The sequence below is a fragment of the Anopheles coustani genome, chromosome 3 (genome assembly GCF_943734705.1).
Source record: "Anopheles coustani chromosome 3, idAnoCousDA_361_x.2, whole genome shotgun sequence".
NCBI classification, from domain to species: Eukaryota; Metazoa; Arthropoda; class Insecta; order Diptera; family Culicidae; genus Anopheles; species Anopheles coustani.
The window spans coordinates 54896669-54920132 of record NC_071288.1 but is presented as its reverse complement, the minus strand read 5'-3'; the positions used below and the strand labels follow the sequence as shown (position 1 = coordinate 54920132).

The 23464-nt window shown below is 39.1% G+C and overlaps 1 protein-coding gene across 4 annotated transcripts in view; it reads left to right on the top strand.

Annotated features, from left to right (window-relative positions):
• Positions 1-1932: 1932 nt before the first annotated feature.
• LOC131258550 (voltage-dependent calcium channel type A subunit alpha-1-like) overlaps positions 1933-23464 on the top strand; it is a 34858-nt gene continuing 13326 nt past the window's right edge. The window contains exons 1-24 of one of the 4 annotated variants that reach the window (XM_058259888.1): positions 1933-2024; positions 2165-2437; positions 3662-3762; positions 4267-4422; positions 4516-4736; positions 4816-4919; positions 5736-5851; positions 6470-6529; positions 7463-7567; positions 8921-9118; positions 9208-9422; positions 9496-10160; positions 10232-10795; positions 10879-11022; positions 11112-11313; positions 11454-11618; positions 14052-14162; positions 17283-17366; positions 17440-17622; positions 19835-19926; positions 21948-22098; positions 22198-22325; positions 22443-22645; positions 22723-22937. In XM_058259888.1, coding sequence (XP_058115871.1) covers positions 1933-2024; positions 2165-2437; positions 3662-3762; positions 4267-4422; positions 4516-4736; positions 4816-4919; positions 5736-5851; positions 6470-6529; positions 7463-7567; positions 8921-9118; positions 9208-9422; positions 9496-10160; positions 10232-10795; positions 10879-11022; positions 11112-11313; positions 11454-11618; positions 14052-14162; positions 17283-17366; positions 17440-17622; positions 19835-19926; positions 21948-22098; positions 22198-22325; positions 22443-22645; positions 22723-22937 — 4548 coding nt within the window. Of the gene's footprint in view, positions 2025-2164; positions 2438-2637; positions 2739-3661; positions 3763-4266; positions 4423-4515; positions 4737-4815; positions 4920-5202; positions 5319-5735; positions 5852-6469; positions 6530-7462; positions 7568-8920; positions 9119-9207; positions 9423-9495; positions 10161-10231; positions 10796-10878; positions 11023-11111; positions 11314-11453; positions 11619-14051; positions 14163-17282; positions 17367-17439; positions 17623-19834; positions 19927-21947; positions 22099-22197; positions 22326-22442; positions 22646-22722; positions 22938-23464 lie in introns of all 4 variants that reach the window. The other 3 variants (XM_058259890.1, XM_058259887.1, XM_058259889.1) reach the window with 3 other exon arrangements.

Below are 23464 nucleotides of genomic sequence, written 5' to 3'. Positions count from 1 at the left end.
AATTACACTATCAAGAGCTATGGCCAACTGACAAAAAAACAAAAAAACCTATTGAAGTATTCCATAATTGTTTAAACTAGGTTATCATTTGCTATGATGTTGCCAGAGTTTGCGGTACATTAATACGTCCAAACATTGTGAATGACATCTGTAAAAACCAAACCTATGGTCGGTAGCATTAAATTGTTAACAGCTAATGCTGTTCCGCAACTTCAATCGCGCGGTTGTCTTTCAGCCATTCAATTCGTTTTGTCGACCTGTCTATCACGGCATCTTTACTACTCGATTTACGGCTGCGTGACAACGATGTAGTCCATAAAAATCAATAAAAATTAATCATAAATCATAGCGGAGCTTCTAGTGAGACAACCACCAAACACACTCTCACACTTTCACACACGCCTCCCGTAAGCGATTTCGCCCACATGAATGGCAATAGTAGAAACGAAGGACCCCAAACCCTCGTTTCGTTTCGTGACTGAGATCTATATCCATCACCGTCCTAAATCTCTCAACCCAGTCCAGGTAGCGCGTCGCGTTCTCACGTTTTGAGCGGGGAGAAAATAAACTGCTGCTTGTTTTGATTTGCAAAACCGTGCGAAAGGGGTGGGCCGAGGAGGGCGGAAAACATGCATGTTACGCGCGAACCGCTGAGGGGGCGGTGTAGGCTCGCGGGCAACGAGCCCTCAGTTCCAGGGACACGCGGCGAGGCCAAACCAATCCGTTTTCGCTTTGAAAGCGCCGCCGTTGTCTATTTGCAACTTGTTTGAATGAAAACAAATGCCTTCGCCCGAGGACACGAGCGAAGCGCCGACTTCTTCCAACACTTTCACGGCAGTTGACCGGGTTATTGTGAATCTCCATCTGCCATTATCGTTAGTGAAGTAGTACATGTTTTGTTGTTTTTTTTTCTTGCGAAACCATGCGTCTCCCCAATCTGGACCAGAAGCTTCTCAGCTTCGATCCGCTTTGCTTCTAATGGAAGTCACCGAGCGTGTGTAAACTGCACACAATCTAGGCTGCAAGGAAGGACAGGTGACCCAGTTCCCGATTCCGGTTACCTGCGGTTGCTGAACTTTAGCAAAGATGGCGTTTGGGGAGCTCCAGTTCTCTCGCTAGATGAGATTTCATGTCTGCATTTTTCTGCATGGCTGAGCGCATCCATCGCCCTACTTAGTGCTATCCCGTTTGCATACGATTGAGAAAAGTACTTCGACTAACGAAGGCGGGTTACACTATTTTTCCTCCCACAAATGAATAGCTATGGCAAATGGCGCCCAATAAACTCTGTCTGGAAAATTCCGTGAAAGGAAATAGCAAGGCTGCGTACTCATCGGAATCAACTGTATTCCTACCTCGTAAAGCCCGGGTGTTGCGGGACGGCTTAAGAACCCGAGGCCTGATTTTCTTCTCCTCGTTACCCAATTGGGTCTTTGAGAATATTATATAGAGATGGCAGGGCATCGGAAAAGGTAGCCATTAATGTCGTTCGAATAGCTGATTGAATTAATTTTTATTCTATCTTCCATTCTAGTTTCACAATTTCCACAATTACACGGTCTTCTGATATAGTTAAGCATTTACAGCTTCGTTTTACAATGAATGAAACAATGAACTGCAGTTCTCGTACCTACAGAAATACTTGTTGAAAAACTTTGCATAACATTTTATGACGATTTTATTTGATAATTTGTGCGACGTGAAAAGAATAACTTGTGATATATTGTTTGGAAAGGAGAAAACTTTGTTCAAGTCCCCATTTAAAAGACATTAAAAAAGCATTAAGCACCAGATAAGCATGGCCAGTGGCTAACCGTCTTGTCTTTCTTTCGCGATTTCAGGTTAGCAGCGGCTCAAGAAGCGGCGCTCGCAGGTCAGACCTCGAACGGGGCTCAGTTCGGACGCAAAGGAGGCCACTATTTAGCTGATAGAATGGGTGGCCCCAGCAGTCAAGGGGGTCAGCCTCTGGCTGGAGGCGGACCCACCTCATTATTTATTTTATCAGAGGATAACATCATTAGGAAGTAAGTATTGCTGTTATTAGGAAAGCGAGACTTAAAAGTTTCATTTGCTGAAAGGCACTTGCGTTTCGTAGAAAATTCGTTCACTAACAAATCAGTACATTTAACCATTCGCTATACTTCCAAACCACTTTCCTCCACAGATACACCAGATTCATTATCGAATGGCCGCCCTTCGAGTACGCTGTGCTGCTGACAATCATTGCCAATTGCGTGGTATTGGCTCTGGAGGAGCACTTACCTCACGGGGACAAGACGATACTTGCTCAGAAGCTGGAAAAAACTGAAGCATATTTTTTGGGCATATTTTGCGTTGAAGCATCACTGAAGATCCTCGCCTTAGGGTTTGTAATGCACAAACACTCCTACCTCAGGAACATATGGAACATAATGGATTTTTTCGTCGTAGTAACGGGGTAAGTAGGGCCTTTTCGCGGATAGCACGACGGGATAGGTGCACACACTTTACAGGACTATGGCCAGCTATGGCTGATAAATCCGTGATTTTCAAAAGTGATTAATTGACCTCAAACAGTGGCATACTTTTTGGTTCGTCATTCGGCTAGACGAACGATACCGTTTTCCATTACTAATGCTCACTCCGTTCTTCGCACAGTTCAATGACTATTTTCGCGGAAGCCAATGTCGATGTTGATTTGCGAATGCTTCGGTCATTCCGTGTTTTGCGGCCACTTAAGCTTGTTTCAAGGATTCCAAGTAAGCCAAGAGTTGCTGGTGTCTGCACTAGTGTTTTATTTTTACAACCGAACAAGCTCTAGCGATTCTCTAATCCTCCTAGCGGCCAGTTATAGTGCTCTAGCAAATAATCGTTTCTACGTTTCTTGCCTTCTTGCTGCGTGTTCTTGCGTGTTTCTGGCCGAGTGTTGATGAGAGCTATATTTATTTACCACTAGTGTACTGTACAAGCGTTTGGTCTTCCTTCTAACGCTAGGAATAGTCAGCTAGAGTGTAGTGTGTTGCTAATTCGGTACCCAACGCCGCTTGAAGTTTGCCATCGTGTTTTCGAAAACCAGTCCACCTGCACCAGAGGTGGGCAACCGTTCAGTGTGTCAGGATTGCGATATGCAAAGGACCACAACGTGCGCGACAAGGTCAATGCAAGGAAAGTTGGAGTATTAATCGAGGTTTAACAGGTCCAACTAGGCGAAGGGCAAGTTGGCAGGCGCAATAAACCTGACGGCGGGGTTGATTGTTTTTATTAGTTTCTGGCAGTCGTTAAATTTACATAATTTCTCACTGAGCTTTCTGATCGTAGCCAAAGTTTAGAAATAGTTGCCAACAAAACCGCATAATTTTTCGACTTTTATGCTTAGATAAACCAGTTCTTAGATAGAATTTTGAACATACTTTCCGTTCCCATTTTTTATAGCTCTAGTGGGTCGTTCTCAAATAAAAATACTCTGATTAACTAAAATTTATCAGACAAAGTTTAACTGCTATATCTAAATTGGGTTTAGGTCTTTGTTTTAACAATCTCTTTGGTCTTTGTTTTTTGTCCCAATTTGTACGAAATCCATTTAACATCCGGGGTGTGCTTGGTTGGAACTCATTTGTAAAATTGTGTAACTGTAACTAACAGCTACGTTTGGTTGCTAATCGTGAACACTTCTTTACGCTAGATTCATCACATTATTCCCCCAAAAGGGACCGGAAGTAGATCTGAGAACACTGAGGGCGATCCGAGTGTTGAGGCCCTTAAAATTAGTTTCTGGAATTCCTAGTGAGTAGCCTCATAGATGCCAACCGTTTGGTGTATTAGATGTTTTGTCATGTTCTGTTTGTTGTTTCTACTTTAATTATCTTTTTTTTCTGTTCTGTTTTATAACTCAAGAGAGTATCTGTTTTTTAGCTCAAGAGAGAGATAATCATTTTTCGTATTTTTAGACAATTATTTTCATAGACGCTCTTTAGTGTAAGACTTATTACAAAAAACTAAATTACATATCATCTTTTTCTTACATTATCCAGTAACAAGACATACTATTAGAGTAAAAATTATTTCTACTCCTTGTTTCATTTGCTTTTGGTTTTGCTAACAATCTTTCAATAGAGTAAAATAACGTTTTGCAAATAAAGCAATCTTATGGTAGAGTCTTAATTTCTTTTAATTAGATAATACAACTTATCTATAAGTTCGAGCTTGTTCTCTACTAGATACACGATACTCTTACCACCGATTAACTTTTTCCTCCTCTTTCCCGTCGTCCCCGGTGCCATCGTGCAGGTTTACAAGTAGTCTTAAAGTCAATCATCAAAGCCATGGCTCCATTGCTACAGATTGGATTGTTGGTCTTGTTTGCAATTGTTATCTTTGCAATCATAGGCTTAGAATTTTACTCGGGTGCTCTGCATAGAAGTTGTTATAGCTTAGAAGACATCAGTAAGTATCTTGGGTTCGAAACAGGGGACAGGGGATGGAACCTCGTTTCGCCGCGTTTGCTGAAACACCTTCCTGTGCCCGTCTCATAAACAGCTCAAATCGTGAAAGAGGGCGAATTTCCGACGCCTTGCAATGCGGACAACGACACGATAGCGCCAACCGGTGCGTACGTCTGCAACAGCAACGATAGCACGTGCGTAGAGCAGTGGGAGGGTCCCAACTTTGGCATTACCAGCTTCGATAATATCGGTTTCGCTATGCTGACCGTGTTCCAATGCATCACCATGGAGGGTTGGACGGCAATCTTATACTGGGTAAGTGTTATCATTTTTCATCGGCCCCTCCCCACACCGTCCTCCGTACTGTTTCATGCTTGTCGCTTTTTTTCCGCAGACCAACGACGCCCTGGGTTCGACGTTTAATTGGATCTACTTCGTGCCGCTCATCGTGCTGGGGTCCTTTTTCATGCTTAATCTAGTGCTCGGTGTGCTCAGCGGGTAGGTATACGCCACGGTACCACGCCCGCAATGACTACGCGCGCGTCCGAACGAAGACACTGCGACTGCTGAGCTAACCTTTTTATTCATTATTCCACGCGCAATTGGACTTTGTGTTGTGTTTTATTGTTCACTTAAATTGTGTGCCGTTTTCCGTTTCGTTTTCCCAACCGGTACTCATGGTTCGCGCACTTACACGATCCTTTCGACCTTTCGCGCCACCGCCACGGTCTCGTTCGCACGCTTTTCTCTCCATCGTCGGGACGGCCGGCCGGCGATGCAGAGAATTTTCCAACGAAAGAGGACGCGTTGAGCGACAGGCTCAATTTCACAAGTGTCGCTCCCGGCAAATGTTTATCGAAGCAATGACATCCTATCTGGACTGGATTACCCAAGCAGGTCTTACAATTTGATTTAGCTCAATTTCCGAAACAGCAGAACCCGCTTCCTGTAGCGCTCAAGCGGTTCGCCAGTACTTGCCAGTATGGTTTTCCGTTGTCCCAGTTGTTAATCACTCTTTCGTTTGATTTTTGTTTTGTACTTGGTAAAACTTGGAATGTTTTTTTCTTTCGCCTTAGTTTGGTTTGATTCCGTTTTAGTTTGGTACCGCCTTCACACGCCCCTGTCCGACAAAAAAACAGCAGCATACTACTCAATTTGACGTGTTCTTCTGTGAATACTACCACCACACAGCTGTACGTTAATTGCTAGTAACCGACATTTATTTCTCTTTGATCCACCCCTCTCTAACCCACCACTCCGCCCCGTTTCCCCTGCCCACGCATCGCTAACCGAATGTCCCGTGCCCTTCCGTAGAGAGTTTGCGAAGGAGAGAGAAAAGGTAGAAAATCGTCAAGAATTTCTGAAGCTACGTAGGCAGCAGCAGCTAGAGAAAGAACTCAACGGCTACGTCGAGTGGATCTGTAAAGCGGGTAGAGTATTGTTGCTATTGTTTCTGCTTGTACATGACATCCTTTCGAACATCCTTCGGTTTTTGATCGGGCCACAACGGGAGGCTGTTAAATGGCACCCGATGCCTGATTCCCATTCGTGGCCAGCAAGAGGAAATCGCACACACTCACACACACACACACATACACACACACGCACACAATCCACGCACCCACATACACACAATACACCCCCCTCCCAGCATTGCAACCCCTTCCTAGACCTCCACCCTCACCCCTCGGCTTGTGTCCTGGCATGTTCCATTTCGTCACGGCTTCAACATTCGCTTGCACCAGATACAACCTTCCCCCCCGATATCCTGTGAGCGCCTGAGCGACTGCGGAGCGCCTAATTGGCTTACTAATTACGCTGCCCGTTTTATTCTCCCGTTTCAAAAACCTCGACCCCTCGAAACGCCGCCCGAAAAAAAACCGACCCACTGGCTGGCCGTGCCATTATCGGAATGACCTCCATCTGGAAATTGGAACTATTCTTTCATCATCTATCGCACCTCATCATTCAACTCGCCCCCACCACCGACCACCAACACCCACCATCCCCACGGCGGTTGACGTACCGGCCGCTCATCCCTTGAACAGAGGAAGTAATACTAGCCGAAGAGCGCACCACCGAAGAGGAGCGGCTGCACATCATGGAAGGTTTGTGTCACGATTCACAATTGATGGTGGTGGTAGTGGGGAAGTAGTAGTCGTAATGGTGGTAAAAGTAGTCGACCAGTGAGTATGTTTCCCTTTCCGTTCATCGGTATGTTGTATGTGTCGGCATAAATTCATCCTTATCGTCGGGCGCGCGTCTCCACCAGGATACTCACACTAGCACACCAGCACGGTGTGACGACATCCGGACCGGTGTTCGGTAGACGCGAACACTAAAAAATATGAAGCATTGCTGGCAACACTGTGCCGAGCTCCACTCGGGCTCCTCCAGTGCTAGCACTGGGAAACAGGATACGCGCTGACTCGCGCGGCCAACGTGGAGACACGTGGGCAAATGTGCTGGTATTGCTCACAAACACTCGTTACATCGCATGCGCCACCACCGCCCCCCCCCCCGCACGGCAGTTACCAGCCCATCCCGCAAGACGGCAACGATGTCATAACGCTGGTATTAGTATTCGGAATAGGGCGCCGATTTGAACCGATACCGCGACCAACGAACTTTCCCCGCTGTCATGTAGTGAACACTACGCGTAGAGGGGTTCACTCTTATCACCCGTAGAAGACAACGCGATTCCTTCACGCCCGCTTGTTAGTGTGTTGGTTTGTTGTCCTCGATAGTTATTCTAAAAACGCTGTTACCTCGGCACACGGCAACAATGCATGGAAAACTGTGTGCGTACTAGATGCGCGGGAATTTTACAGCAGCAAACAAAACATCTCATCCTCATCGGTCATTTGTGCCTTACTTATTCATGCAGCATGCCAATTTGGTTTGATTGCTTTCTGCGTTCAGAAAAAAAAATAACATTTACTGACTTTAATGAATTTACTGTACACAAACTAACATTCTCGTTTTCTTATAATGTGCTTCCCTGCTACCTGTTGAATGCATCGCATCATTCGTATTGACAGCCCGAAGACGTGCGGCTGCCAAGAGGAAAAAACTTAAAAATCTCGGCAAATCCAAATCGACCGACACGGAGGAGGACGACCCGGACGACGATTGTGGTGATGATGGTAAATTTAATCATTTTTCGAAAATCAATTTCTTCGGCAGAAGACCAAAACCATACGTTAGGATCGGACACAAAACATCATTCCAATCACAATACGATTCACACTAATTTAGGCAAATCAACACGATCATGTACAAAAAAAAAAAACACATACTCAAGATGACTAACCAGCCGATACTTTTTAGTATTATTACCCGTGCAGTGATGTTCCTTTCTACTGGTTCTTTATTTAAACTGTTGCCCACTTGGGTCTCATAATGTGTTTTACTGGTTGTTTGTTTGTTGGGTTTGTTCTTCATCTATCTTTTCTATTTCATGTTGCATGCACTGTATTTCACCGTCTCATCGCGACTATCACTGCTGTGAATTGAAAAAAATATAATTCCCCTAAAAAACCATGTTTTAAACATAAACAATCGTACACACTAAACTGCCACGATTCCCGCGCAGTCTTTGTTCCAAAGCGCAAAAAAGGTAAAGGTACGGAACAGTTACTTTCTTCCTTTTTTAAATTGCTTCGCGGTACTGCCCTAGTATCTAGCTGATTTCGCTCGTAACGTTTAATTAATATAATTTGTATTTGCTTAAGGCTAATTGAAATCCCTCTTTGCGTTGCTCTCGGTTGGGTTGGATAGGGATTAATTAGTTTTCATCTTATGGTATTGTTTAGAATTATATGCTTTATAGGAAAAAAATATAAATTTTTGAGGTATATGGGAGATTAAACCAAGATACTGAGTGCATTCGAAAAGCATTTTTTTTTTATTTATGTAGTTTATGTATATTAAAGAATTGCACAGGAAAATTAACACATTTTTTCATGTAATGCTTTATTGTTCATTTTCCAACGGTTCATAAAATATGGGAGATTTATCCACGATATTGAGTGTATTCAGAGTATATTTCACTTATTTTAGTAGTTTATTTTTCTGAAAGAATTGCTCAGGTAAATTAATGCAGTTTTTTTATGTATCGTGATATTGTTTATTCTGTTACGTTTCATAAAATGAAAATAAATGCTAAACTGAAAATTGAAACACACTGACGTATTTTAAATATTTAGCAAAGAATTAGTTATTTAAATTTGTTCGTATACTTTAAACACTTTTAATCTGATTTTTTAAACACATACTATGTATATGGCTTTATGTTTGTTGTATTTATTTCATAACTATTCATTAAACGCCTTAATAGGTTTTTGTTCTACGAAATAATCCATTTTGGAAGAGTAGTAGAATCCAAAACAAAGTAAAATTAGTCTTCTTAGACGTTTATCTCTGCTAGTACATGTGTTGCAGAGGGTCATGATTGACGAGAACTTCATCTAACGTGCCAATTTTCTCTATTCTTCCAGGTTACCTTAAAGCCAAAGTGAAAACGCAGGGCAAGTGTAAGGGCTTCTGGCGGGCTGAAAAACGGTTTCGATTTTGGATCCGACATACCGTAAAAACGCAATGGTTCTACTGGTTCGTCATAGTGCTCGTGTTTTTCAACACGGTTTGTGTCGCCGTCGAACACTATGGCCAGCCCAACTGGCTAACGCAATTTTTGTGTAAGTATCTAATGCTTATGACTCCATTCCATTACAAACAGGGTACCTGACTTTCCCGTGTTCTAATGCTTTGTTATACCATTTTCCAGACTACGCCGAGTACGTGTTTCTTGGCCTGTTCATGATGGAGATGTGGATTAAGATGTATGCCCTAGGGCCGCGAATATACTTCGAGTCGTCGTTCAATCGATTCGATTGTGTCGTCATTAGTGGCTCCATTTTTGAAGTGGTCTGGTCCGAGGTTAAAGGTGGTTCGTTTGGTTTGTCCGTACTGAGAGCATTGAGGTTGCTTCGAATATTTAAGGTAAATCGAGAGTGACATTCATTTATTCATTACAATAAATGTGTTGCTTCGGTCTCTTCATTTTTATTTTCAGGTCACCAAGTATTGGTCCTCGCTCCGCAATCTCGTGATATCGCTTCTCAACTCCATGCGATCCATCATATCCCTGTTGTTCCTGCTATTCTTGTTCATACTGATCTTTGCGCTACTCGGAATGCAGCTCTTCGGTGGACAGTTCAACCTACCAGACGGCACACCTCCAACCAACTTTAACACATTTCCCATCGCGCTACTGACGGTGTTCCAGATCCTAACCGGTGAGGACTGGAACGAAGTGATGTACCAGGGCATTGAATCGCAGGGTGGCCACAAAAAGGGCATGATCTACTCGCTGTACTTCATCATTCTGGTGCTATTCGGTAACTACACCCTGCTAAACGTGTTCTTGGCTATCGCCGTCGACAATTTGGCCAACGCACAAGAGCTTACCGCGGCCGAGGAGGAGCAGCTAGAGGAAAACAAAGAGAAGCAGCAGATGGAGCTGGACAAGGAGATGGAAGCGTTGCACATGCAGAACGATGGATCGCCTCCCAGAGTCGAAGTTTCATCACCATCGCCTACGCGAGGGAATGGAAGCGGGGGCAGTGTAAAGGTGAAGAAGAAAGACGATGACAAGGAGGACGACGATGACGAGATACCGGATGGTCCTAAGCCGATGCTGCCGTATTCGTCAATGTTTGTGCTCTCACCGACCAACCCGTAAGGCCAAGTTTTTGGATCACTTTGGCAAAGTATACTTGTTAATCGAACGTGATTCCATTCCATTGCAGGATTCGTTGCGCGGCCCATTGGGTGGTGAATCTCCGGTACTTTGATTTCTTCATCATGGTCGTCATTTCGCTGTCCTCGATCGCGCTGGCGGCGGAAGATCCCGTCGAGGAGGACTCGCCGCGCAATGTTATACTCAACTTTTTCGATTATGCGTTTACCGGCGTGTTCACGATCGAAATGTTGCTCAAGATCGTCGATCTGGGCGTTATTCTACACCCCGGAAGCTACCTGCGCGAGTTCTGGAACATCATGGACGCCGTCGTCGTCATCTGCGCTGCCGTCAGTTTTGGCTTCGATATGACCGGAAGCAGCGCTGGCCAAAATCTGTCCACAATCAAATCACTACGGGTGCTACGCGTGCTGCGTCCGCTGAAAACAATCAAACGGGTGCCAAAGCTGAAGGCAGTGTTTGATTGTGTTGTCAACTCGCTCAAGAACGTCATCAACATCCTGATCGTGTACATACTGTTTCAGTTTATCTTTGCTGTCATCGCGGTGCAGCTGTTCAATGGCAAGTTCTTCTATTGCACCGACGACAGCAAGCATACGAGTGACGAGTGCAAGTGCGTATATATAGCTCCGTTTCGAATATTGGTGCGCGTTTCGGGAGTTTTCTGTTAATTTCTTTCACATCTTTCTACTGCAGAGGTCACTTTTTCGTCTACGATGGTGCCGATCAACTGCCGAGGCGTGAGGCTAGGGAGTGGAAAACGCAAAGCTTTCACTATGATAACGTGGCGACCGCTATGTTAACTCTGTTCGCCGTTCAAACGGGCGAAGGCTGGCCTCAGTATGGAACATTTTTATTCCTTAGCTCTGCTTCAAAGCGATTTCTGTAATTAACCCATCTCTGTACGTTCCTCTTCCTTGAACTTCCAGAGTGCTCCAAAATTCGATGGCAGCTACCTACGAAGATAAGGGTCCAATTCAAAATTTCCGAATAGAAATGTCCATATTCTACATAGTGTATTTCATAGTGTTTCCATTCTTCTTCGTTAACATATTCGTGGCCTTGATTATCATTACATTCCAAGAGCAAGGTGAAGCGGAACTACAGGATGGTGAGATAGATAAAAATCAGGTAAACTATAACCCGCACCGTTCGGTTGCAAGATATTTATTTTCATACAGTCTTCTCACCATAAGCTGTTACGTCGAACGAAGAATCAGAAGAAAAGTTAACACGTTCATTTGTTCTGGCTTTTCTTTTTCTACTTTCAGAAATCGTGCATAGATTTCACGATAGGTGCTAGACCATTAGAGCGTTACATGCCAAACAAGCGCAATAGTTTTAAATACAAAGTCTGGCGGATCGTCGTCTCGACACCATTCGAGTATTTTATAATGATGCTTATCGTGTTCAATACCTTATTGCTGATGATGAAGGTGCGTATGTTTGTGTTCCTCATATTTGTTTTGCGTTCGTAACCCCTTCTATTCCAAGCTAACATATCCACACCATCGTCGCTGACGCGTGCTGCTCACCACATCACACGTTGTATTGAGATTGTGCGTACAAAGGCTGGGTTCTTTGTATTCCCGTCCATGATCCTCGATCGATGCCCGGTACAGCATACCCCTTATAAGTGCATAACTTTTCGTAAGGCTACCCTTGCATTAGCTGTGAGGGTCAGCAATGGCTAGATAAAACTGTTTTTATTGGCATTTCACAAACATAGACTCCGCGGGTGGAAAGCATAACCAATAAGAGAAGATCAATTCGTTCTCTTGCACACTACCAAGGCAAACAGACAAAGAAAGTTGTATATACTAAGGAATGCACACAAAATGCCTTCCTGTTCTTCTCTATACTGACTCTATAACATGATATTAGGGATACTCCACAGTTTGATCTCTCCGTTGAATTGTAGTTTTAGTTTGTTTTTACATTTTTTTCCAACGAACTGTTTGTTTCAGTTACAGTTCCTGTGTTATATTTGAAATACGAATGTTTTTTTTTTGTTTATGCACATGATTGTTTCGGATGTTTAGTGGTATTTTTATTACCTTTTTTACTTTTGCACGTTTGCACTGCTCTGCGTCATGCATCCTGTTAATGTCAGTGGTTATTGTATGTTTTAGTGAGACTTCCGTTTGAGCTGTTTATCTAAGAATTTATTTTTGCACGACCATTGATTCGATATGGAGATTAATTGAATATCTTGCATGATTGGCAATATTTGTAGTGCATGTATAACTTTGACTCGAATACAGTGAATTTTATTCAACTTGTTTTTAATTATTTGACTAATTGGCAACTTTCAAATATCTACCTTATACATTGTTTTTGACCCATGAGATACTCAATTATTGATGGCCGCTTGTAAATTTGTATCCCATTTTTAAGACTATATTATTAGTTCGTCGGTTATGTCAATTCAAAGGAAAATTATTCCATCGTTTAGATTTAACATAAATATGTTTTACGCAAAGTGTAAACCTCTTTCACTATGATGCGCTGTTCATTCAGTGTGTTTGCGCCCTACGTCAAATATTGAGTATCTGTGAGTCTTGATTACGAAGACTTGCATTATTATAGGTACAGGTTCAAGCACATGTTAATATTGTATCTGACATTATTATGATTTTGGAATGTTTGGCCTAACTAAGAAGTTTGTGTTTGACCACTATTCGTCCAACATAAATATTTATGATGTTTTCACATAATGTTGCCTCATTATTATTCACGTACTGAAGCATGTTCTGTCGGAACACTTCTTATGTACTTTTAATTGATGAGTTTTAAGAGCACAGTAATCATTTTATTTTGCATGAACTGCACGACATGTTACGCATGATTAATATGAAGATATTAGGAATGACGTTGGTTATTTGTGTGGTTTATTTGGATCAAACTGGGTATTCCATGGGTGTATCGTGTTAAGGATTATTTTTTATGCACTGCTAATTTTCTTTCGTCACGTATATGGATGTGTCCTTGATAATGATTCATGCACTAAGTCAATGTTTGAACTCATTCATTATCCATTTCGCGAAAGCTTGCAACTAACAATCAGCAGATCGATGATACTTTCTTTCCATCCTGTGGTTTCACAAACTATCTTTCCTTATTGGCATGATTACTGTTTGCTGCACTCTGTCCTGTTGATTCTTCATGCACTCATCTTATCTATGTGGATTGCAGTGTTTCAAATCGTGTCACAAATCATTTGCGCGCTGTACATAGCCCCTCCCAATGACTATTCATAACAGCATGCTCCCGTGCATTTAACATGCATGTACGATTTTCATTTCGATTGAAATTGAGAGTGATTTCTATAAACTAGCTTGTGCTTAACCTTCTTGATAAAATGCTTTACCAACTATCAATGTTTAACGATCATAACGTGGTTCATTTGAATGCCTCGCACAAATCAACTACACATGTAATTTGCATAAAACATCATTCATCCATATATTTGCCACATTGATGAATCCCAAGCCCTTGTTCGTTGAATTCGTTAAGTGAACGTTGCCCCTTTTTCTACCACAATCAACTTTACAAAACGTCCTGATCGTTCGCTATCGAGACAATTAAATCAAAACACATTTTGCAAAGTGAAGATTTCTGGTAGTGGAATCTCTCATACGCCTTTTTGATCCTGTGGCAACACCCTTCGGTTTATAATTATTACACAGATCAAGTACATTTCAAAATTTGTATGTACTTTTCAGCATCCAGGTGTTTAAACCTGTTGACCAAATGATCCAAACCAAAAAATAATTCCCAATTCCAACAAAACAAAATCAATTATGAATTTTGTCACTATACTTAACTGTGTCTCAATTTACCTATCATTATCAATTAACCATGCGCAGTATCACAATCAAGGAAAAGAGTTTGAGAAATCGTTAAAATATCTCAACATGGGATTTACCGGGATGTTTAGTGTTGAAACAATACTGAAAATAATAGGATTTGGCGTCAAGGTGGGTATACGGCGACTCTAGCTACTTGCTAGCATCGGTTTTATCATGGTGTAAAATTAAGCAGTATGTTTTCTATTATTTTGGTTCATCCAACACAACTATTTGTTTATTTATGCATACTTTCTTACAGAATCATAATAACCCTTTCACTCTTTAAAGCCATCTGCAAAGAATTTGATATACTTCTCAAACCTTAAAATGATAGAGGAATCAGGTAAGTGAAGCATGCATACTTTTCTTTGCTCCAAATGTGTTTGGTATTTATAAAATGATTGAATTAGAAAAATAACATTACCAATGACTAAAGCGCAACGTTCTTCCAGACTTCACAAAATGAGGTATTGTTATTGATGTATTATTTTAATTAAGTTTTACTCATTTCAATATTTTTGTCAAATTTTATCAAGGTAAGTAATTTTCTTCTTAACTAGCATAATAAAGATGAGTTAAAAAACTTAACGTTTTAATGTTTTGAGAAGTATATCAAATTTTTTATGTCATCATTAGAAATATTCTTCATATACAAGTTAGGAATTTTAATTTCATACATTCATTAATGTTGGTCAAAACACCTAGCTATGAATAGCGGTTTTAAAATACTTCATCCATAGTGTGATTCGAAAACTACCTTAACTACCCTTCATGGTATTTTTCTTTTTTGCTCTAGCTATTGCAACATGTCAAACAAACCTTAATTATTTCAATTTGTTTTTTTTTTCTCCAAAAATTCTCATAGCAAACATGGGCAAGATCTTAATTGTTTTGAAGAAGCATTATATTTTAATCAATTGATGAATTGAGATGAATGAATGAAAACTATTTACTCGCGAACCCAAAATAGCAACTTGTTTGATCTCTTTTAAATTCTACCACATTGCCCAAGTTTGACATTTTGCCATGTTGGCTAGAGTTCTTTGCTTAGCATGACTAACTGCATTATAACTTCCAACTGTAATAGCACATCTATCATAAACTGCTTATTAAGTATTCGTGATTTTGAGTGTAATATATTGCATGTTGCTATTATTTATTTTGCTTTTGGTATGTGGTAACCCCCGTGCTTGTTCGAAAGACAAAAGAGGATTGAAACTAGTTCAAGCATCTAAAAAAGATCCAAATTTATTGAAAAAAATGAAAAAATTGTTGGCAGAGATTCATTCAAACATTATACTGATATCTTCCTTTGTCTTTTGCCAAACTGTATTTCATCCATATTAGATTGCATGTACTCTAAGAAATGCAAATTATGTTCAACACATGTTATTATTGTGCCTTGTGAAAGGTTTACGCATGAAACGGAAGCCAGTTTTGTTTAGAATACAATATGCTGAAATGAATGCTCATGTTATGCTCGATAACTGCACTATTATATTAGCCATCTACTGTTTGTAAAATTGTGTCACTATTATTTACACGAATATTATATTTTTCTATGAGTTTAACGTTATTATTAAGTTTATTTCATTCTTCGTTTTTTATCAATCGGTATGTGCATGACTTGAAATGTGATTTCTCGTGCAATTTTTGTTTTGTTTTAATAAAACTTTATCGACAGATCAAAACATGCCTAAATGATCGTAATCAGTACAACTTTACTACAATTACTCGGTTCATTCATGATAATGTATCAAGAGTTTAAGGTAAAATCGACATAAAAGTGGATTTTATTCATAGCAATGAGACTTTAAAATTCGTTATGAAATTCTTACGGAAGTAAAAGAAAAACAAGATGTTCCCTTTCCTCCTTTAAGAAAACATTTGCATTAATTTATGAACAACGATTAAAAAAAAAACTAAGATTCGCTGACTTGCTACCCATATTCCTTTCTGCAGTTCCACGATGCGCCGACGACTCTGATTGATATTCTGAGCTTCATGAATTTGGTATTCACGTTCTTCTTTTTACTGGAAACTATTATGAAACTAATCGCTTATGGATGTAAGGTTGGTACCGCTATGTCGTCAATCCATAAGATGTGTACTTTACGGAAAACAAGTGAAAATAAAACCAAAACAACCGCCATTTCTAACGATCTGTCAAAGATGGACTGCGGCTGTTTGTTAGTTGTGTCATCTTGAGTTTATGCCTAATGCATCCATGTCATCATTTACTCTGTTCGTATTTTTGAAAATTATTTTTCCGATGATAATGATAACAGTTTCACACCAGTAATTAATACCATGAAAAAAACTGATTATTCGGGGAACATTTCAATTCATGCGGTTCTTGGTGAAAAGATTTTATAGTTTTGACATCATCGACCAATTTTGTCACAACGGTTAATTCGATTGTTTTAGTACCAGTTTTAATACCAGTTTTAATTATATTTTGAATTCTGTTTTCGATTTTCCAAAGGATTCGCAAACACTATTTGTTCCCATACTTACATTTCATCTTCATAGATCTTTCTATTATTTATCGATATTTCATATGTTCTCTAAAAACGTCATGAATGTACGTTAGTTTGCAAGTAGAAATTTTCTGAAACTAGTACATTGATGTTCATAGATCCTATGTTGGATATTAAATCAGAATACTATACCTTAAATCTGTACATTATGTTAAACTTCTTTAAAAACTTTCTAATTCTTTATCGAACGTGTTAGTCTGTTCTAAAACAATTCTTTTCATTCATTCCAACCATTCAATGCCATGATTTAGTCTAGAAGAAAAGCTCATTCAACGAGACATGGTTGGAACTCGATAGTGTATTATTGTTTTTTTATTTATCATAATTCTTCTCCCTATCTGTTACATTATTGTCTTGAAACGCAAGAAACGCATATTTCATTTTTAATTTCACGTTTCATATTTTATGTATTTCCATCACGCATTATACAATCATGTTCAATAACGTAGTTTCTGCTAATATTTTTGAAAGCTATTCTTTTATTTAAGTTTTTAAACAAACATCTGCCAGACAATAAATTATACCCGCATTGATTACTTTCATTGATGTTTTTCTTTCTACATTTATTTCTTATTAATCATAAGAAATGATTTGTTTAACTTTCATGCTTCATTTTTTTTTCTGAATAATGTTACTAATAATATTATATGCCGTTTTCTTTCTTTTCCACAATATCCTTCAAAATGCTAATCCTCTTCGTTTCTAACAGAATTTTTTCAAGGACCCTTGGAATATATTCGATTTTATAACAGTTATTGGAAGTATTATCGACGCTTTAGTTTTAGAATTAGGGGTAAGTAAATCAAACGAATACTACAATTAAGAACTTTTATTTAATCAGTATGAATTATTTTCTTCCACTACAGGAAAATTCCTTCAACGTTGGATTCCTAAGACTGTTTCGTGCTGCACGATTAATCAAACTGCTGCGTCAAGGTTATACAATACGTATATTACTTTGGACATTTGTTCAATCATTCAAAGCACTGCCATATGTCTGTTTGCTGATTGCCATGCTATTTTTTATCTACGCAATTATTGGCATGCAGGTATTTTTAACTCAATTTACAACCTTTATCTTATATTACTTACTTCTGTTCCTTGGTGATCATATTAGTATTGTTTTATTTTATTTCAATAATTTCATTATTACTTTTTCTTGTGCAACATGCCAAGATTTTTATAAGCCCGATGGAGTGAAATTTTATGAATGTTCATTACATTTACTATTCTCAAACCAGAATGAATGGTTATATTTCGTCAGGGAGGGTTAATTAGAAGTAGATATTTTTAATCTCAACTGTGATTTTAATATCAGTTGAATTAGAATAGCAAAATAGCTCTTCCTTCAATTTAAAATAAATAAATTTACATCTTTACTCATGTTCATTGCTCATAGTGCGGGGACTTGCTGGTTGCATTTAGAACGCGTCCTTATTGTATTCATAATTACTCAAAAACATATTCTCTGCTCATAGATAGGAGAACTAGAATCATTTTTAACTATAATCATGGTTATGATCCTTTGTTTCTTCTTGCGACACTTTCTATAGTGTTGCAGTTTCAAACAAGATCGATTGTTGATTTTCATTATTGCAGTAAAATTCATCGATTCTAGCTTCAACGTTTACGCAATTTTTATACAGCGCTTCGTTTGGTTTCTTAATCAACATTTGTTGGCATTAATAGATATGGCAATGTTCATGAAACTGAAGAAGACTAAGCTGCCCATAAAGGTATCAATTTTATAATTCTCTATTATCACGTCGATTCAAAACGAATCCTATCACAATTTAGTCGAACATTATCTCAAAATCAGTTGTCTGTTGACCAATTTTTTTAAATAATGATATCTACCAATTGATTAAAATTTTGTTCAAACTTTACATTTGATTATACTATAATTTTATTAACTTTTCTCATAATTGACAAAAACTTGTGCAAATTCAACCCTTGAACGGCGCTCCAAACGAATCACTTGAACGGCGCTCAAAAATGGTAATCAACGAATTCGGTGCATCGCCCGGTGCCATGCAATGCAGGTTTTTGGCAACATGAAGTTCGATCCCGACACCGCACTGAATCGACACAATAACTTTCAAACGTTTTTCGGAGCTCTTCTTCTACTTTTTCGGTAATAATCGATCTTTGAACACGCCACTGTAGCCTTAGAAAATTTATTAGTTTTCATTGATGCTCTAGCTCCACGGTTTTATTTATTTTTTGAGGGTTACACTTGGAATACCCACGCGTGTAGTTCCTTCTTTATAACTGCTCTCCCATTTTACACAGAACAACACGAAAATAAGCTGTCACGAACAATTACAAATCATACTACAATAATAATAATAATAATAGTATAATACTTAATTGATAGTACCTCTCAAAGTTATTCCCCTTAGTGCAATGTTCAATAATCATACGATGTTGGGCCAACGCTCAAGATATTGATAACATATCAACACCCCTCGAATGTATTTGTTGTGCGTAAGTTGTGTGTTCTGTCATCCGCTAGTCGTTTAGAGTGGTGATAGAAATAGTAAAATCGTGTAAAATTATTGTACAGTTACGATCGTGTAACCGCCTGGTCCGTTAATTCTGAAGTTGTTACCAAGCATTACCACAGTAAGTGTTCCCATATATTTAAGTTCACAATCGTTTTGCTATCCAGTTGTACTGCATTTCGAAAAGTGTTGAAGTTGGGAACGAAATTTAAAAAAAATTCTCCAAATATAAGCCCAAGTGGTATGCAAAACATATTGGTAAATGTTGGATGGGTTGAATTTCAATGCTTTTAACAAACAGTAGTAGCATGTTGTATATAAGTAACATTTTAAAAAGATAGATGAATTACGATTTAGATACTTTTTGCAGAGCAATTCAATTTCATCCAGTAGATTGTGATAGCCGCAATACAATTTGCAGTTAGTTGTAGACAACACATATCTGATAGTATTACCCTCTTTACGAACCGAAGCGAACATTCCTCAAAAACTATTGTTTTGTAAATTTTGTAATGCTTTTAAGTTACTTTTTACAAAACTTTTTTTTTCGGTAACATTTTAATTTGTTTTTGTTACATTTTTGTGTTGTACATACGTTTATAATATGCCATGTGTTCGGGATGGAAATGTTTAAATTGTTTCGAAATGTAATCTTTGGTTGTGGTGAAAATCTCAAGTACAATTTAAACATCCACCTGCGAACACTGCTATCCTCCGTAAAGTGCAAAAAACTATACTTCCTTTCCAACAAACTTAGGTATTTGGGAATATTGAGCTAGATCCTGAATCATCTATCACTAGACACAACAACTTCCGCTCATTTGTCCAAGGGCTGATGTTATTGTTCAGGTAGGTGTTTAACGCAGTTGCAGTGTATTCTCATCAAAATCACAAGACAACTCAACTAGTTTAATTTTCTATGACGTATTCAATTCCTCTTATGTGTACTACAATATATTTTCACAAAAACAAACGATACTTCAACTACTAGATATTCTGTGTCTCTTCAACTACTTTTTTCTACTCATATCAATAGTCCTACCTCTACATCTACTACTATTTACCAACTGAACCTCAAATAATAGTTCGATATGTATAGGATGTGAAACATAGCGTACTCATATGGAAAAAGCTGGAATTTTACAAATGCAGCTACCGATTATAGCATTTTGAATGTGAAATGTTGCACAGTGAAGAAAATTAAGGCATCTCATATACCAATGCCATCAAGGCGGTTTCATGACAGTTTTTATTACAATGTATTTAAGATCTGAATAGATACTTTTTATTCCCAACTGTAGCACAGTTTAGTACACATATAATGACTTTAGCTCAAGTATAATTCTAGCTTAGATTATTTTTCCGTCTTTACTACGGCATCAGATGTTGTCGCCAGACCTGTAATCTGCCAACAGTGAAATTTTTTTTCAATACAATAGTCAAGTGATAATGGATGCTTCTGTAGAATGGTGTCTATGACATTTGATAGTAATGCTTCCTCTGACTGCAATTTTAATTTCAATTCAAATCTATTTTCACCTTCAGCTTTGTACACTGTGGCATCTCAAGATCGATTTGAGGTGCCCTAACGGTAGTTCCATTTAGTTGAAGTCATAGCTATTATCAATCATCTATTTCCGTCAACGACTAGCGACTAGCGACCTTCTTGATTTCTAATCTTCTATACCATTTTCACGTTTCTAGTACTAGGTTCTCTCTTTCCGAAGAGCTCGCACAAAAATCGAGACCAATATAGGACCTGTTTTCTTGCAAACCGCGTGCCTCAAGGAATCGAGTCTCAAATCAATGTACAGTTTGATAGCAAACGCAATATTGCTAGTTATCTTCCATTCTCTTCGATCTGTTCAATACACTTAGTTCTTTTATTTGGTTCGTTTGCTCGCTTCACTTGACATTATTTTGTTCTGACCTTTGACCTACATTAGAGCATTTGTTGTTCCCTGTACTAGATTTTATACAGATTTGAAAAGCAAACAGCTTGTTATAATTCTTAATAAACTTTGATTTAGAGTTTTAGATTCATCTTAGTCTGGTGTCATTTTTTCCTTGAATGCTGTATAGATAATTGTAGATTGTTATTTAGCAAATATTTACTTCATTCACCAATTTATATGCTAGCCTATTGCCTTATTTAAAAGCCATTTTGCAATAAGGTCTCACCATTTACTGCTGTGATCGAAATTTCACACAATGTGTTATTTTTATCAAAATAAATAGACCAAATTAAAATCATGTTAATAGCCTGATGACGTAGAACCAAATGTTTTACGGAGGATAATTGACATCTTTTTTTAATTACGTTCCTGCGCATTGCGTTTCATTGCACTATAATTTATTCTCCTGGGACAATATGTAAAAAAATACTTAAGCTAAGCTTTCCCAGTTTTACACAAACTTATTTCATAGGAGGTTTCTTCAAAATTAATTGTTGTACAAATCCTCTGTAAACATAAACGCCTGCGGTATTTCGAGTATTTCCATTTTTCCCGCCTGTTGCTCCCTTAATATTTGCTTTAAGACGCCTATTGAAATACATTAACCATTTACACGCGCACACACATCAACACATGCCCACATACATTAATATTTAGGTAAAAAAACAATCTAAAAATATGCCGATCTTGGTACGCATACTTTCTTATCTTGTTCGAGCCAATATTCTTCCATTTGCTAGTTTCCCCTAACGTTTTCCGTTTGCCCTGGGCAAGGCTGCCCATGCTAGAAATTGAAGCATCATGCTTTCAGGTTTACCGCGTACTAATTATGTATTTTGTGTGTGTATGTTTTCGTTTACTCGACGTCCAACTTCACACTTACCTTCCGCGTTTCCCGCACAAACGTATGCGCAGATGTGCTACGGGCGAGTCGTGGCCGAACATTATGCTGGCATGTCTCAAAGGGAGACCGTGTGACCCAAGAGCAAAAAAAACGAACGAAACGTGCGGATCGACACTGGCCTACGCATACTTCGTGTCGTTCATCTTCTTCTGCTCATTTCTTGTAAGTGTATGTTATAAGGTTTGGATGGTGACAAGTTTAAAAATGTATCTCTTCAACCTTCTGTTGCTACATTTTCTACTGCCGGGTACGGACCAATAGATGTTGAATTTGTTCGTCGCCGTTATCATGGACAACTTTGACTATCTCACGCGTGATTCCAGTATTCTTGGTGCTCACCATCTGGACGAATTCGTTCGGATATGGGCAGAATATGATCCTAATGCTACGTAAGTATTCAATACCAAATTAAAAGAACCATTAATTTATCTGTGTGCTATAAAATCTGAAGCATTGTAACACTGCGGCATGATTAAAACTGATACTAAATTATGCTTTTATAACAGGGGTAAAATACATTACACCGAAATGTATGATATGTTAAAGAACATGGATCCTCCCTTGGGATTTGGTAACAAATGTCCCAATCGACTCGCCTATAAAAAGCTCATACGAATGAACATGCCACTCGATGCGGAGGGTAAGGTCGCCTTCACAACAACGCTGTTTGCGCTGATACGGGAAAATCTCAACATTAAAATGAGGACCGGTAAGGCAAAGCACTTCTTCCCCGAGCGTAATTGCGGAAACTCATCACAATCCCATTTCAACCTACTATCGTTACAGCCGAGGAGATGGATCAAGCCGATATGGAACTGCGGCAAACAATCAGCCACATATGGCCCCTGCAGGCTAAAAAGATGCTCGACCTGCTCGTCCCGCTGAACGAAGAGCTGAACACGGGCAAACTGACCGTGGGCAAGATATACGCCGGTCTGCTGATCCTAGAGTCTTGGCGCAACACCAAGTTTGGCCAGGTTGAGTCTGATCTGCCGGTAAGTGTTCGATGGTGCAAAAGTGCCCCTTGGAGTACAATCACGCTTTAATAGTGATTACACACGTGAAAACTTTCCACTTTTACCCATGAGAAGAAGTTTGTGTGTACATCTTTGCAGCAAAGATGAGTCGATTCCTCGCATTATTAGTTCATCAGCATTACCTCTGTTATGACTTCATACTATTTCATTTATTGTAGATGAAATTGGTCTATCGAGCATTGGGAAGACTGACCACTTCATTTGCTCGAAAACGTTTGACAAAATTTGGCCAGTGTCTGGCTAAACACTTTGAAAGATTTATTCATTTTACAGTTTGATTTTTTTTTCGTTGATTTTATTACTTTTGTTTAACCTATCTCTTAATCAATTATTATGTTTTGTTTCTCTCAATAACTGGTGTCTGTGTAGTGAGCATTATTTGGTTATCGTTTTAAAGCGTTTTTGGATGATGTTCTGTTCACACTGCCCCTAAGTATTGCATCGAGGGGAACATAGATCACTTATCGTCTGTCTCCAGATCGTAAATTGAG